The 15,043-nt window shown below is 46.4% G+C and overlaps 1 protein-coding gene across 2 annotated transcripts in view; it reads left to right on the top strand.

Annotated features, from left to right (window-relative positions):
• The window catches only part of RNASET2 (ribonuclease T2), a 148,752-nt gene that overhangs the window by 106,365 nt on the left and 27,344 nt on the right, over positions 1-15,043 (top strand). For both annotated transcript variants that reach the window (XM_069234489.1, XM_069234490.1), the window contains one exon: positions 543-588. In XM_069234489.1, coding sequence (XP_069090590.1) covers positions 543-588 — 46 coding nt within the window. The remainder of the gene's footprint in view (positions 1-542; positions 589-15,043) is intronic.

The following is a 15,043-nucleotide window of genomic DNA, read 5'->3' as shown; positions in this document are numbered from 1 at the left end:
GGAGGTTTTACTGTCATTTTGAAGACATCAATCAGTGTATTTATTTGTTAATTTAAGGACATGAACACGGCGACCGGTAGCGTCCAATCTTAGTCAGTGTTTTATCACTGCCAGGTCTGAGGCCAGGCGGGACCCTGCCCTCTTAAAGGCCTGTCCTTACCTGCTTCTTTTTATCGCCTTGTAAGAAGTCAAGGCAACTCATCAAGTGCCTTTTGGTTTTTGGGATGGATCAGTAAGAAGGTGCTAATATAGAATGGCTGCGATAGCCTTGCTAAAGGTTTATTGAGGAACGTCTGCATCGACAGTTTAACCAGCGTCATTGTGTTTACGGTTTGTATTGAGTCTGAATGTGTAACAATAGGAGTTGAAGTGGTAATTAATATGCAGACATTTTTCGAAGTACTCCGATAATGTCTGACACCTGCGCATGCCATGATCTGTGCAAATGTTTTTGTACCTCCGATGTGTGTGCTGTATAGAATGACAGTGTAACTTTTTTAAATTAACGTTTCTTGTTTCAAACGATGTTACTTTGTTTTCAGCTTTTTGGAAAAATCTGGGATAGTACCTTCAACTAAATATTATCGGGTAAGAATATTCACAATTCATTGTAATCGTCCTTTATAAGTGCGTTTTTTCCTCTCTATGTTTTTTAAACCAGCTGCTTCAATTAACTCCAGTGTGATTTGTGTCCTATTTGTGCACATATTGTATTATTTATGTTGAAGACGTACATACTCCCTGTACACCGTTTAGAAACACTTGAAAATGTGTGCGTTTAGACCTCCACCCCCGCCCCCCCCCCCAAAAAAAAAAAAAACTTCTGTTCATGAGGAGTTAAGGTGGACGGTGAGGTACAACACAAACGGTTAAAATACATGAAACACAAATCGAGGTATACAACCTTTAACTCTGTTCCCATTCAAATCATAAAAAACCGATGAAACTCAATTGACACTTGTTGATTTTTTTAGCTACAGAAATTCACTAAACTAAGAGACATGAATAATAGCTTAACTGCATGCCACAAACGTGTGCTTCTGTTTAGTTTTTGAGTAATGGCAATTAAGTTCGCCTATTACAAACTGTTTGAGGGCCATTTTAAATCTAAACCGTTTGACCAATCTGCCCCAAATGTGGCACGATGAAAGGTCGACTTTTGAAAGTTATAACCATCAAGTCTTTTTTTTAAATCGGTCCAGAGGGGCCAGAATAACTGAGGGTGCTATAACGGTGTTCTCAACTGAGTGCGTTGTCCTTTACTGCATAAACGAGAGTTTGACTCTGATAGGTTCGTGTATTTGCAGTGTGTCGCGCTATTGTATTACTGTTGTTGCCTTGCCCGTCCTAAAACAATGGTAATAAATTGCATATTATTTTCTCCTGATGTGCAGGTATGTTTCATGCAGTGCTTTTTAAAAAAAAAAATTCTGCAAGCTATAGAGCAAAGTGTCGTACACTCACAATAAGAGAACACTTGGTTAAATCAGTTGAGAGATTAAAAAAAAACTATAAAGCAGGCCGTGTGTTTACAGGCCCCGTTAATTTCTCCTGAAAGTTATTTTCATTCTTATTCAAGAATTTTCCTACTGTTTGTGTGGCAATATCTGCGAAATCGTCCTTTAACTTCTATGATACGAGTGAGTAGAATTTAGGTGAAGGGATATTCTGTGGCAAGAAACAATGTTTCTGGCCAGTATCCCCGTGCCTATATCTGGCTATTCCAAGTCAATACCAAGGATTGGGAAATAACCATGCATAACAATTTTTACTTAGCATAAGTTATGCAAGGATCCACAACTACGTGCAAATTAGTGCTCTGATTTACCATTTGCTGTGAGGAGGTGTAAGTGGGAGGCAGTGCTGATGAGGAACAGGCGGGGGGAGTGGTGCTCTAGGGAAGGGAGGGTCTGCCATTGCCAGGCTATGCATTTATCTCGCGCTTGCTGCAGTTTTTGCTAGCAGGCGTCCTGTATAAATTGTGATAGAGTGGAAGGTATTACACCTGTGGATTCCGTTTCTCACGACTCCTTTTCACGCCCTGCCTCCGTGCCTTCTCAGCCCTGCCTGCCAATTCTGCTTCTTACGGACATCCCTGGGTGTGGTTAGTGGGTAGTAACTAAATGTTGCTTGGCAGTCTGTGTAACCTGTGCTCTCTGGAATTTACTGAGACCATCACCACGCCCCCATGAGTTGAGCATTTTACAGACAGTGGAACTCATTGACAATGGCAGTATGGATGGCGTGCCACCACCTTCCTCCCTTCCCCACCCATGCTCACCTGAGGGCACTGAGACTTGCTGCGCTTAGGGTGCTGCCACCTCTTGGGCTGTGTCATGATTTCAACTTGTGAATTGCACATTCTAATTAAAAATAGGTGTATGCTTTTCCCACTTCCTCTGCTGCCCCCCACCAACATAGGCACACTACTGGGTTAGACCGGTCTATGGGGCAGTCAGGCAGTACCTGATGGGCTGGTCTGACAGGTCAGTTTATGGACTGCTTTTTTGGCTGTTTGTGGGCCTGTTTTATGGTCTGATGGGCCGGGTTTTACCGTTAATTTCCCCAATAATAAAGTCCACACAGTCTTCTATACCTTGTAAAACACAAATAAAGTGTACATTTAAGAGTTCAGAACATCCTCAATTTGTAAACATGAGACACTTTTCTTAGCTCTTTAATTCTCTAAGTATCCACAGATGCACATATGGGACAGAACAACTTTATAGATTCTTGCCTTCTATGGTCCTCCCCAAACCTTTATTTTACTACACTTTACTACTATGATCTCTGCAATCCCTTTCTAGAGTCTTCCTTCTTCTATCCATCCTTTGACTATTCTCAAACCTCATCTTACTACTATAATCGCCCAAATTATACTTTCTGGAATCTTCCCTTCTCTATACCTCAGTTACCCTATTCAATCAAACTAACAGACTCACATGTCCAGAACTCAAACTAACAACTTTTTTTTTTTTTTTTTTTTTTTTTACTACAATATCTTTTATTAATTTTCAAAATAAGGGTTAACATTCCCATTTGCAGTGTCTTAAATACTCCCCAACTGTTCCCTCCCTCCCTTCTTACGTCCAGCAATCATTACATTTCTTGCTTATTTCCTAATACATAATTGAGTACCGTATAGTGAGTCCGTGTTTCTTCAGGTCATTAACTTCTAGTCATGTATTTTAAGAGGCTTCATCAGAGCTTAACTCTGATACGTGTCGTGAGTGATCTGATTCTGGTTCTTCGGGGTATTTAAGTTTGTCTATTATTGTGTCCCATTGGCTTGCGGTATCTCTGGGTCTCCTTCCTTGGACTTCCTCTCTATGTAATATACGTCCTTCTGTTTCCGCCCACTTTAACACTGCATTTAACCATCCTTGTATTTGAGGGACAGTCGATGCTTTCCAGTGACTCGTTATTTCTCTTTTAACTAGCAATAATGCTAAGTCAATACATTTATTAGTTGTTTTTTTTGTTAGCTGGGCGTGGAAAGTCCCCCAACAGTGCTGACTTTGGGGAAGGTTGCAGTCTGCATTCCGTTATCGTTTCCAAGGTTTTAAATACTTCTATCCAGAATGGGACTACCTGCTGGCATTTCCAAAGCATATGCTCTAGTCCTGCTTCTGGTTCCTTGCATCTGGGGCAGTTATTTCCGCTGGAGGAGAACATTTTGGCAAGTCTACGGGGAGTGAGATAGGCTCTATGGTAAATGTACATGTTAGTTTAAAACGAGCATTTCTTGATACTGGGTATATATGTGCGGTAATTCTATCCCATTGTTGTGGTTCTATTGTGGTCTCTAGTTCAGTTTGCCATTTTAGTCTAAGGTTATCTAGTTGGGTAAGAGTGTCTTTTTTTAATGTTTTGTATAGTGTGGATACCAAGCCTCTATCACCTCCTCTGGTACAAGTAACTCTGCAGCCCTCATGTGTGGGTGGTTCTTGTGTTCCCTGTTTCCAGGTTCTTAGAATGGTTCTAGTTATTGCCGAGTATATTATGAATGTTCCTGGAGGAATATCAAATTGCGCACGTAATTCGGCGAAGGTCCTAAGTTGCCCATTGTGGAATAAGTCTCCCAGTGTGGTGATATTGTGTCTGATTAGTTTATTTAAACCGGTTAAAGCTTGGTTTCCTAACATACTTACCAGGCTCGTTATTGGAATGTCAGGTGCGTATGGAGTGTGCAGATGTGAGTGTCTGACTACTCTTTCCCAGGAGAATTTGACTGCTTGCCAGTCTGGTGGCAGTGATATATTTTTTTCCCTCCTGGGGATATTAGTACTTCCAACAGTGTATGAGATAATGATCTAGTATTGTTCTGTGATTCCAAAATTGACGCATCTTCGCTTAGGAATCTTGCCAGCCATTGTAGTTGGCCTGCCCAATAGTAGGTTTCCATATCAGGGGCTGCAAGTCCTCCCTCTAAGGTAGGTCTCTTAAGCATATTCAGAGCTAGCCTGTGTCTGCCCGGTCCCCATATAAAGTTAGACATGATAGAGTTTAAGTCATTAAATACTGTTTTGGGTATGATTAGGGGAATGCTGGAGAAGAAATATAGAAATCTTGGAAGTACTATCATTTTTAATATTGCTACTGTCAGGGGTAGTGTCTTCCAGAACTGTATATCAGTTTTAAGTTTCCTGATTGCCGTGTATATGTTCCCATCTAATAGGTCTGAGGGTTTGTGATATATATTGACGCCGAGATATCGGAATGTGGCGGGAGTTCAGGGGAGACCCCTGGTATCAGCTATTGTTTGAACTCCCTCTACCAGCGGTAAGATTGAGGATTTCTTCCAGTTTATCTTAAGACCTGATGCTTCGCCGAAACTCCCTAACATGGCCATCTCCCCTGGGAGTTCCTTGTCTTTGCCTCCAAGGAAAATTAGCATATCGTCCGCATATAGTGCAATATGGTGTCTCTGTGCTCCTACTAGAAGTCCCACATAGTGTACCCCTGATCTGGCCATTCTGGCCAGTGGTTCCACTGCTATGGCGAATAGTAATAGGGACAGTGGGCAGCCCTGTCTGGTGCCTCTACCGATTATATAGGAGTCTGAGATTATTTTGCCCGTACGTACCCGTGCTGAAGGTTTCGTGTAAAGCAGTTGCGTCCATTTCACAAATTCAGGCCCGAGGCCCAGTTTCAGCATTACTTTTTCCAGATAGTCCCATCGTAGCCTATCGAATGCTTTCTCTATGTCAACGGAAATTATTGCGGCCTGTTGTAGGGATGGGGAACTCGATTGGATAATTGATATTAGTCTCCGTATATTCTGCGCAGTGTTGCGCTGTGGAATGAATCCAGCTTGATCTTTATGGATTAGTTGTGACATAAGGGGCAGTAACCGGGAAGCTAATATTTTACTAAGTGTTTTGCAGTCTAGGTTTAGCATGGAAAGAGGGCGGTATGAACGTATGTCTCTCATTGGTTTATTGGGTTTTACTAGGGGGATCATAATCGCCTCATTGGTGGTTAGAGGGAGGGTTTTCTTTTCTTTGGCTTCTTTATATAGGTTACATAACTGTGGGGCAATTTGTTCGAGGAATACACTATAGAACTCCACAGGGAGACCATCTGCCCCAGTTACTTTCCCTCTGGCCATGTTTTGTATTGCTGTTCTAATCTTGGGTATCGAAATAGGTTCAGCAATGGCTAGTGACTCTCTCTCCTCTAGCTGTGGGAGGTCGAGATCATCTAGAGATTTCACCTGAGAGGAGGTTAGCAGTCCTGGGGGAGGGGCGTATAGTTGTGCATAATAGTTTGCAAATCTTTGGTTAATTGCTTTTTGTTCAAATAAATGGTTTCCATCTATACCTTCTATTTCCACTATCATTGATTGCTGTCTCGGGGGTGCCGCCATCCAAGCTAGGAGTGAGCTCGCTTTGTCCCCTTCTGTGTGTTGTCTATCTAGATATTTCTTATAGTCAAATTTACATAGTGTTTCTGTGGCCTCCGCTACTTTCTCTTTAATAGATGTGATGTCAGAGGCAATTTCTGGGTGTTCAGGTCTCTGGCGCTATAGTTCTCTAAGGGTTCTCTAAAGTTTTGGGATATCTTGTTCCAGTGATCTCCTCACCCCAACATTGTCTGCTACACATTTCCCTCAGATTACGGTCTTAAAAGCCTCCCATTCTATCGCCCTGCTAGTTGCTGTTCCCGTATTGACATTGACATTTTTTTTTATGGATTCCGATATGGAGCTTATGAAAGCTACATCTTCCAGCATTTCCGCCCTTAGTCTCCACGTCGGAATGCAGGTTCTCACCCTCTCCCAGGACAGTGAAATCATGAATGGGTTATGATCAGAGAGAGTACGACACAGGTAATCTGCCGAGCACACTCCACTTTGTAACTCGGGGGAGGCTAGGAATTTGTCTAGTCTAACATGTAGGTCATGAATTGTACAATGGAACGAGTAATCTCTGGTAGTGGAGTGGACATGTCTCCAGCAGTCACTAAATCCCCACTGGTGTTGCCACTCCAAAAACTGTTTAGCCGTTTTAATGGTTGGTGATCCCTGTAAGGTGGGGGGGGGGTGATCAATCAAGCAAAGGGTCCGCAATGCAATTAAAGTCTCCTCCTATTAGGGTGGCTTGGGTAAAGTTAGGACCTAATTCCCTTGAGTTCCTAGCTAGGAAGGAACCCTGTTCCTGGTTTGGGGCGTACACTCCTCCTATTGTAATATCTCTCCCCGCTAGTCTTCCAGTGATCAGGACATAACGGCCCTCTTTATCGAGTATCTCTTGGGTTTTTTGGAAGGGGACCCCTGGGCGTATCCAAACTAGAACTCCCCTGGCAAATGCTGAATAGGATGTTGCGAAAACCTGGCCTCGCCATCGTTTCGTCAGGGCGTTGATCTCTTGTTCCAGTAAGTGGGTTTCTTGTAATATTGCAATATGGGCGCCTCTCCTTTTAAGTTGGTTATAAATTTTATATCTTTTGTTCATATTGTTCAGGCCTCTAACATTCCAAGTAAGAATTTTGTATTTCAGGTGGAAATCCATATTACATGGTCAAAGTGATGTGTGTTGTGACCTCCCTTCTGATCCTTTCCCAGGGTTTTCTTTCTTCTTGCTTCCATATGGTACAATGTGATTAGCATATTGGTGCTGGATGTAATTCCCCTATTGTTCGAACGTAAATTTCCCCAACTCCCCCTCCCCTCCCTACCCCAGGACCGGTATTTAGAACTATCCCCGTCCAAACTTTTGAATCTAAGATTGGTAACTATTGGGTGAGGCAATGTACCAGGGACTTCAAACCTATCTCTAGGTTGGCCCTTTGGGCCAAGTAAATTCTATTATATCTCAAACATTTCAAGCATAGTTCTTGTCACATTTAGGTCAATGACTCTACGTATTAAATTCCCTCGCAGAGAATGTTAGTCTGTTGAAGCTAGGAGTCATTAGGCAATGTTAGTATTTAAATTGGAGTTTCCAACTGCTTCTTACGGTTCCTGTATTTTGTTCATTTCTTTGGAGGCATCTGGGTGACCTATATTTTTGTGTTTTCCCTCGAGTTCTTGTTATTTCGAGAATAAAGGATCAAAAAAGTTCTTCTGAGGACTTTGGTGTTACTTCTGGCATGCTGACTGAAGTGCCCTGGGAGGAAATGGAGGTGTGGCCCGAGTTAGAGTCTTGATCAGATAGTGATTCAGTTGATCTTGTGGTGGCCAGGTTTCCTCCACTTATTATAGCTACGTTAGATACCGCTTCTAGTCTTTCTTTAGATGGTAGCTGGTCTATTAGTGTTCTTCTTGGGTTGTGGCTGAATGCATCATTCCGTTGTTTTTTGGCCGTCGTTTGTCTTTTTTTTTGTGGAGTGGGTGTGGGCTGTTCCATCGTTTCCAGCCAGTCCCACACTAGTTGGGGTGAAGTGAAGAAGTGAGTTCTATCTCCGTGTGCCACTCTTAATTTGGCTGGGAAGAGCATAGCATATTGAATTCCCACGGTTCGGAGCTGTTTCTTGGCGTCTCTGAAGGATGCTCTTTGCTTCTGAGTTTCTTTGGTGAAGTCTGGAAATAGCATTATTCGTTGATTATCAAGCATGATGTCCCCCTTGAGTCTTGCCTGAGAAAGGATGTAGTCTCTATCTATAAAGTGCAGTAGTTTGGCCACCACTGGTCTTGGACCTGCTCCTGGAGGGGGTAGTCTGGTTGGCACTCTATGCGCCCTTTCGATTGCGAAAAATGGAGACAGCCCTTCTGGTGGGATTATTTGTTTTATCCAGTCTTCAAGGAACGCTTCCATGCCTTGTGATCCATGTTCTGATTTTTCAGGGAGACCTACTATGCAAATGTTACTCCTTTGGGTGTGGTTTTCGGCATCCTCAGCTCTAGTTTCAAGCTGTCTCACTCTAGTTGTTAGATTGTTCAGGTTGGTGGTGTAGGATTTTTGATCCGGAATCATTTGTTCCAGTGTTCTCTCGTTTGCACTTACCCTATCTGACAGTTTTCTATGATCATCTCTTAAGAGCGAGAGGTCCGAAGTCAGGGAGTCTATTTTTTGTTCTAGTGCTTCTTGGGAGTCATTTATCGCTGTTAGTATCGTGTCCAGCGTGGTTTCTGTGGAAGGAGAGTCAATGTTTGTTGTTCCTGCTTGTGTTTGAGATGCGGGTTGAACCAACGCAGTTTCCTCTCATTCAGGACCTTCTCTTTTCTTGGGTTTACCCATTTTGTAGTGTTCCGAGAGCCTGCTTGTTTTGATTAGGGAGCCTGTGTATCCGAGAGTTAGGTTCCCCTTTGATGTTGCTATAGATCGTTATTGTGAGGGCTGAAGGTCGGAGATAGTCTGTGGTCGTTCTGCGTTTCTGGCTAGGGCGCTCTATCTGTTAGCGTCTGCGACTTTTATTTAATTGTACCCTATTTCCCTGGGTACTGGGTATTACTCTGCTGTACGGTATTCCTGCCTCTCTCACTGGGATACGGTCTTCAGAGTTCTATTACCCTTGGAATCGTCGGATTCAGGGAGGGCCGTTGTGTTTCAGTCTCTCCGTTCCTCCTTCGACTCTCTCAGATTCAGCTGCTCTCTTCGTACCCTATTTATGACTCTCTCATTACCGAGATCTTATTTCCCTGGGTGCTGGAAGTTAAGCTGCAATAATGTATTCCTACTTCTCCCTCTGGGGCAGGGTCTACCGTGCTCCTCCGTCTCTCGTAGCGCTAGAATTAAGGATGGCCGCTGTGCTTCGGTCTCTCTGTTCCTTTCCAGACTCACTCAGATCCAGTTGCTCTCTTCGCTCCCCACTTGCTCCTCGTCTCCCACTCGATCCCTCAATAGGATCGATTTGTCAATTTCTGCTCGGGGGTGTACTCGATGTTAGTGTTGGAGAGTTTTGTTACTATTATTCAGTTGTATTCTAGGTGTTGGGTATTAAGTTGCTGTAAGGTATTCCTGTTTCTCCCTCTGGGGCAGGTTCTTCAGTGTTCCACCTCCCTTCGTGTCGCCAGAATCAGTGTAGGCCGCCTCGTTTTGGTTTCACCACTCCCTTCTCGACTCTTACAGACCCAGTCGCACTCTGTTCGCGTTTCCCCTCTTCCCCGAGCCCTCGGTGGGTTCTTTTGCCAATGTTTGAATTTTACCCTCTCTCCTCTTAAAGGATGGAGGAAAGGGTGCAGAGGGGCTTGCACCTACCGGGGGTTTCAGGGGATGCCCAGCGCCGCTTTGATCGTCGTGGGAACTTTTCTTTTTTCAACGTGGCCTAACGGCCGCCATCTTAGATTTGCCGATGAGGATTTTCTTTTCTGGTTTTCTCTGTTTTTTTTGTGCTTATTTGGGTATGTTAATCTCCCTGTATGTGCTCTGGATATTCCGGTCATCGGAACTCTGTTTCTGTAGTTGGTTTAAGGCTATTTGGTGTCACGGTAATATCAGGCCCGTGGACGCTATTCTGAGCTCTGCGCTCCCTCAGTAAGAACGTTTTGCCAGTTACAGCTTGGGAGGTACTCGTTGTTAGTGTTGGAGAGTTGCTGTAAGTTATTCCTGTTTCTACCTCTGGGGCAGGGTCTTCAGTGCTCCACCTCCCCTTGTGTCGCCAGAATCAATGTAGGTCGTCCCATTACGGCTTCATCGCTCTCTTCTAGGCCCTTACAGACCCAGCCGCACCCTGTTTGCTTTACTCTACTTCCCTGGGGCCTCGGCAGAGTCTTTTGCCATAGTTTGATTTTACCCCCTCTCCTTTTAAGGGTTGGAGGAGAGGATGCTTAGGGGCTTGCACCTACCAAGGTTTTCAGGGGATGTCCAGCGCCGCTCTGATTGTCGTGGGAACTTTTCTTTTTTCAGCGTGGACTTGCGGCCGCCATCTTGGATTTGCCGATCGGGATTTTCTTTTCTGGTTTTCTCAGTTTTTTTAGTGCTTATTTAGATGTGCCATTCTCCCAGTATGTGCTCTGGATGTTCTGATTATCGGAACTCTGTTTCTGTAGTTGATTTAAGGCTATTTGATGTCAGGATAATTTCAGGCCCGGTGGACGCTGTTCGGAGCTCTGCGCTACGCGTGTAGCTCCATTGGCCGCCGGCCACGCCCCCCCACTCAAACTAACAACTTATATTTACTCATACTAATCCACCACAAATCCTTTTTGGGTTTCGAAGTAGCTTTCTACTTGCCGAAAAGGGATTCAACACCTTGTCAGGGGTAGTAAGCTCTATATAAATACAGTTACTAATGGGACCGCTTTTAGGTTCCTGTGTGTGTGTCAAAGTTAGAGACGTTGTCGTTATGCTCATATTATAAGCAGACCAAACCATAGAAATTCACCTGATCTAGTTAAAGTTCTCTCAAGTAACTTTAACTCGTGCCCTAGGGTAACTATATCTTGCACCCCAGCCATGCACTGATCAATAATGTTGCTGCTGATGTTACAGTGACATTATCAATGATGTTATCAAAGATGTCATGAGTGCTGTAATTTGTGGGGTAATTACCAGTGCATGGCGAGGGTGCTAGTTATAGTTACCCTATGGCATAAGAACATGTGCTAACATAGTTATGCTGTGCTTGCCAAGCCCCTATCATCAGCAGGCCCACAAAACAGAATCTGCATGGCTTCCCTTCGTGTCAGACCTGGCAGTAGAGATGGCCAGATTAGTCTACGAGCGACAACGCACCCTTGAGGAGTCAAGCAATGCACGTAATCCCTGTAATTCTCTGTTTTTTGCCTCCATGATGTTCCTTCTCTTCTTTTGAGCTGGGGATGGCCTCCCTGATGGCCCACATACTGGCAGTGGCCTAGCTTGAGGGCATCACACCAGCCACAAGGGGGTGATTACAGTGGCCATCATTGATGCTCACTGCTGCAGGGGTGGTATCCGGGTGGTGGTTGTGTGTCGGTGGGTGCCCCTAGGCCAGGCCAGACATAGGAGCATAGGTCCTCTGGTGGGTAAGGGTCTGAAGTGATAATACTGCCTACCTAGCTTGTTAGCATTCACTACTGGCCAGGGCTGCTTGGGTCCCAGGTGTGCTGCAGTTGGCGGTGTGTACTCCTCCTCATGCCTTGGTGGCTAGCAATATCACTGCTAGTGCAATGCGTAGTGCGTAGGCCTGTACCCTGTGTGTGGAGGTGCTGTGTACACCAACGGTGGTGTTGGTGCAGTCATTGACCCAGTGTATCCTTTGTCTCTTTCCCTCTTTCTTGTTTTGTCATCCTGTCCTTATGTGCATTAGCATCATCTGGCGGAGGAGCAGAGGCACCAGCGACAGAGGGAGCTGCATCCCACAGGACCCTGGAGGCAGAGTCCACTGACGCTGAGGGCACCAGTGAGACAGAGGGCGAGGGGAGCACCATGACGGAGACTGGAGGGGACAACACAGACTCTGATACCTCCTCTGATGGAAGCTCCCTGGTGGTGGTGGACACCTCTGTGCCCACCCCAGCTACAGGTACAGCTTCTACCCCCGTACCAGCACCGCCCTCCCAGCAGCCCCTCAGTGAGTAGCCCGTGCCTGCTCACCCAGGAGGGTGGGCATTTCCTTCGCCCCAGGCTCCTCAGACCCTGCCCCGGTGAGCCCTGCTGCCCTGAGTAAGGAGGCTGAGGTCCATCTCTGTAGGGCAGTCAACCATTGTGAATGCAACCTGGGGCTGGCAGCCCAGATGCAGCAATCTAATGCTTTCCTGGAGGGCATTCACGGTGGATTGGCGGCCCAACAGAGATCTGTCTAGGCTCTGGTCTCCTCTCTGATGGCAGCCATTGTTCCTCTTTCAACCGTATCCCCTCCAACTTCCACTTCCCAGTCCTGTTCTCCCAAACCCCAACCCGTCCAAAGCACACAGCCAGACGAGCATGCACACAAGACAACACCCAAGAGTGTCACAGGCAAACACAAGCATCACACTTCATCCCACAGGCATTCACACAAACACCATCCAGTTAGACATAACAACATCCACTATTTCTACAGTCTCCCCATCCTCCTCCACCTCCCACCCAGTTACGTCCACACTCACACCTGCAAGCACTACATCTTCATCCACTACCAGCACCATCACCACACCAAGCAGAACACACACCTCAATGGCAGACACCTCCACAACATCCATGCACACTTCCCCTGTGTCCTCACCCACCGTGTCTGTCCCCCCCAAAATACACAAACGCAAGCAGTCAGACACCCAACAGCCATCCACCATCCACCTCACAACAGCATACAACCCATGCACCTGCACCCAAATCCAGCAGACAAACACCTCCAAAAACCACTCCCTCATCCTCCACTCCAATTACTTCTCCCTCTTCTGCCCCAATGTCCCTAAAAAGCTTTTCCTTTCCCAGATTGACCTCTTTCCTACCCCTCCCCCCGGTCCTGCACATATGACCAGGGTATCAAGGACCCAGCCAAGCACCTCAGCCAAACACTCCATGGGCCCAGTTTTAGGAACACCTACTCATGGTGGAAAGGATGCCAGGCCACAAATACTGAAGGGGAAGGAGCCTGCACCAGCCACAAAGCAGGGGAAGGAGCCTGCACCAGCCACAAAGCAGGGGAAGGAGCCTGGACCAGCCACAAAGCAGGGGAAGGAGCCTGGACCAGCCACAAAGAAGGGGAAGGAGCCTGCACCAGCCAAAAAGAAGGGGAAGGAGCCTGCACCAGCCACAAAGAAGGGGAAGGAGCCTGCACCAGCCACAAAGAAGGGGGAAGGAGCCTGCATCCAGCAGCTGTCACAAGCCCCCACCACGAACTGTGGTTGTGCAGTCATCAGAGAGTGCAGGGGCTGAGCAGGAGCCTCCCACAACCACCACCACAGTGCAGCCATCGGAGGGTGCACGGGCTGAGCAGGAGCCTCCCACAACCAGCAGCAGAGTGCAGCTATCAGAGGGTGTAGGGTCTGAGCAGGAGCCTCCCACAACCACCACCACAATGCAGCCGTCACCGCTGACGGACGCCATATAGTCCAGCCTCCATGGGCAGCTGTGCAGCCTGCCCCCACCAGAACGGGTGGGGTATTCACCCACTCGAGAGACTGTGGCCTTGCACTCCCAAGGACCAAGCACATGGCATGCTGCCCCCTCCAGAACCAATGGGCAAGTCACCCACTCGAGAGACTGTGGCCTTGCATGCCCCAGGACAATAGAGCCTTTTAGTTACACTCTCCGAACGAGTTTTGTATTTTTAACCACACCTGAACAACCATTAATAAAAGGGATACTTTGCTTGTTCCAGGTATTTTTAATCGTAGTAGATCGCGGTTGCAATGTATATCGAAAGTGCTCCCTGCATGTTGCCCCCTCCAGAACCAGTGGGCAAGTCACCCACTCGAGAGACTGTGGCCTTGCACTCACCAGGACCTAGCACAGGGCACGTTGCCCCTCCAGAACCAGTGGGCAAGTCACCCACTCAAGAGACTGTGGCCTTGCACTCCCCAGGACCAGGCACAGGGCATGTTGCCCCCTCCAGAACCAGTGGTCTTGCTTCCGCATCCGGCTGAGGTGCCCCACCTCCTCTTGAGGTGCCTGCCTATTTGCCAACTGATGCCCCTACAGTGTTCTCTCCGTATTGGTGCAGGAATCAAGAGGGGACTTGGACTTTGCCCTGTGGCCATGTGGGCCCTGTGAACTATGGACTGGGCAGTGTCCCTTTTTTGTACATTCTTACATATCTGCTGCATTGACACATCAACTTATTATTTTTGATGTAGATCTTATTACAATCACTGTAGTCAATTCCTGTAGTCCTTGCAATATTTTGCCGATTATCGTGGACAAATTGATTTTCTTGTGCATCTGCTTGTGTGTATGGTATGTGTTTGTGTTTGTGTGGGGTGTGTGTTGTGCGGGTGTGTCACTCTTGTTTTCCTCCCCCCCTTCCCTTGTGTGCTAGGCGGCTGTACTCACCATCGTCGTCTTTGCCGGCGTTGGTGTTCGTGGTGGAGCATGACGTAGAAGATCATTGGGAAAACATGCCGTTCGGGTTCCATGGCGGCGTGGTTCTTCCTGTGTCTCCATTGGTGAGTCCTTTGACTTCTGTTCTCTGTTTCCGCCAGGCTTTTGATGGCTTTGGTGCTGCCCCGAAAAAGGCGGCAGATTGAAAGGTCTTAATGTGGTGGGCGGAACTTTGTCTTCTGTCTGGCAGTAGGCGGCTACGCCGTGGTGACTGTTGTTTCCGCCCTGGCTGCCAGTGTGGTACATTGGCTGTCTTTCAGAGATATCACCGCCATGGTTATAATTTGGCTGTAGTTACCGCCAGCCTGTTGGCAGTATTACTGCCACTTTATCTCCCACCGCCAGGTTTGTAATGAGGGCCTATATGTTGTTTGTCTTAATAAAATAAATAAAAGACAATGATTTGAACACAACTAGCTTGTTTTTTTCCTCACAGCATGTAAGACTTACAATATGACTACAGGGAGTGCAGAATTATTAGGCAAATGAGTATTTTGACCACATCATCCTCTTTATGCATGTTGTCTTACTCCAAGCTGTATAGGCTCGAAAGCCTACTACCAATTAAGCATATTAGGTGATGTGCATCTCTGTAATGAGAAGGGGTGTGGTCTAATGACATCAACACCCTATATCAGGTGTGCATAATTATTAGG

This window comes from Pleurodeles waltl, chromosome 5 (assembly GCF_031143425.1).
Source record: "Pleurodeles waltl isolate 20211129_DDA chromosome 5, aPleWal1.hap1.20221129, whole genome shotgun sequence".
Classification (NCBI taxonomy): Eukaryota; Metazoa; Chordata; class Amphibia; order Caudata; family Salamandridae; genus Pleurodeles; species Pleurodeles waltl.
This window is presented reverse-complemented; position numbering and strand designations above follow the sequence as displayed.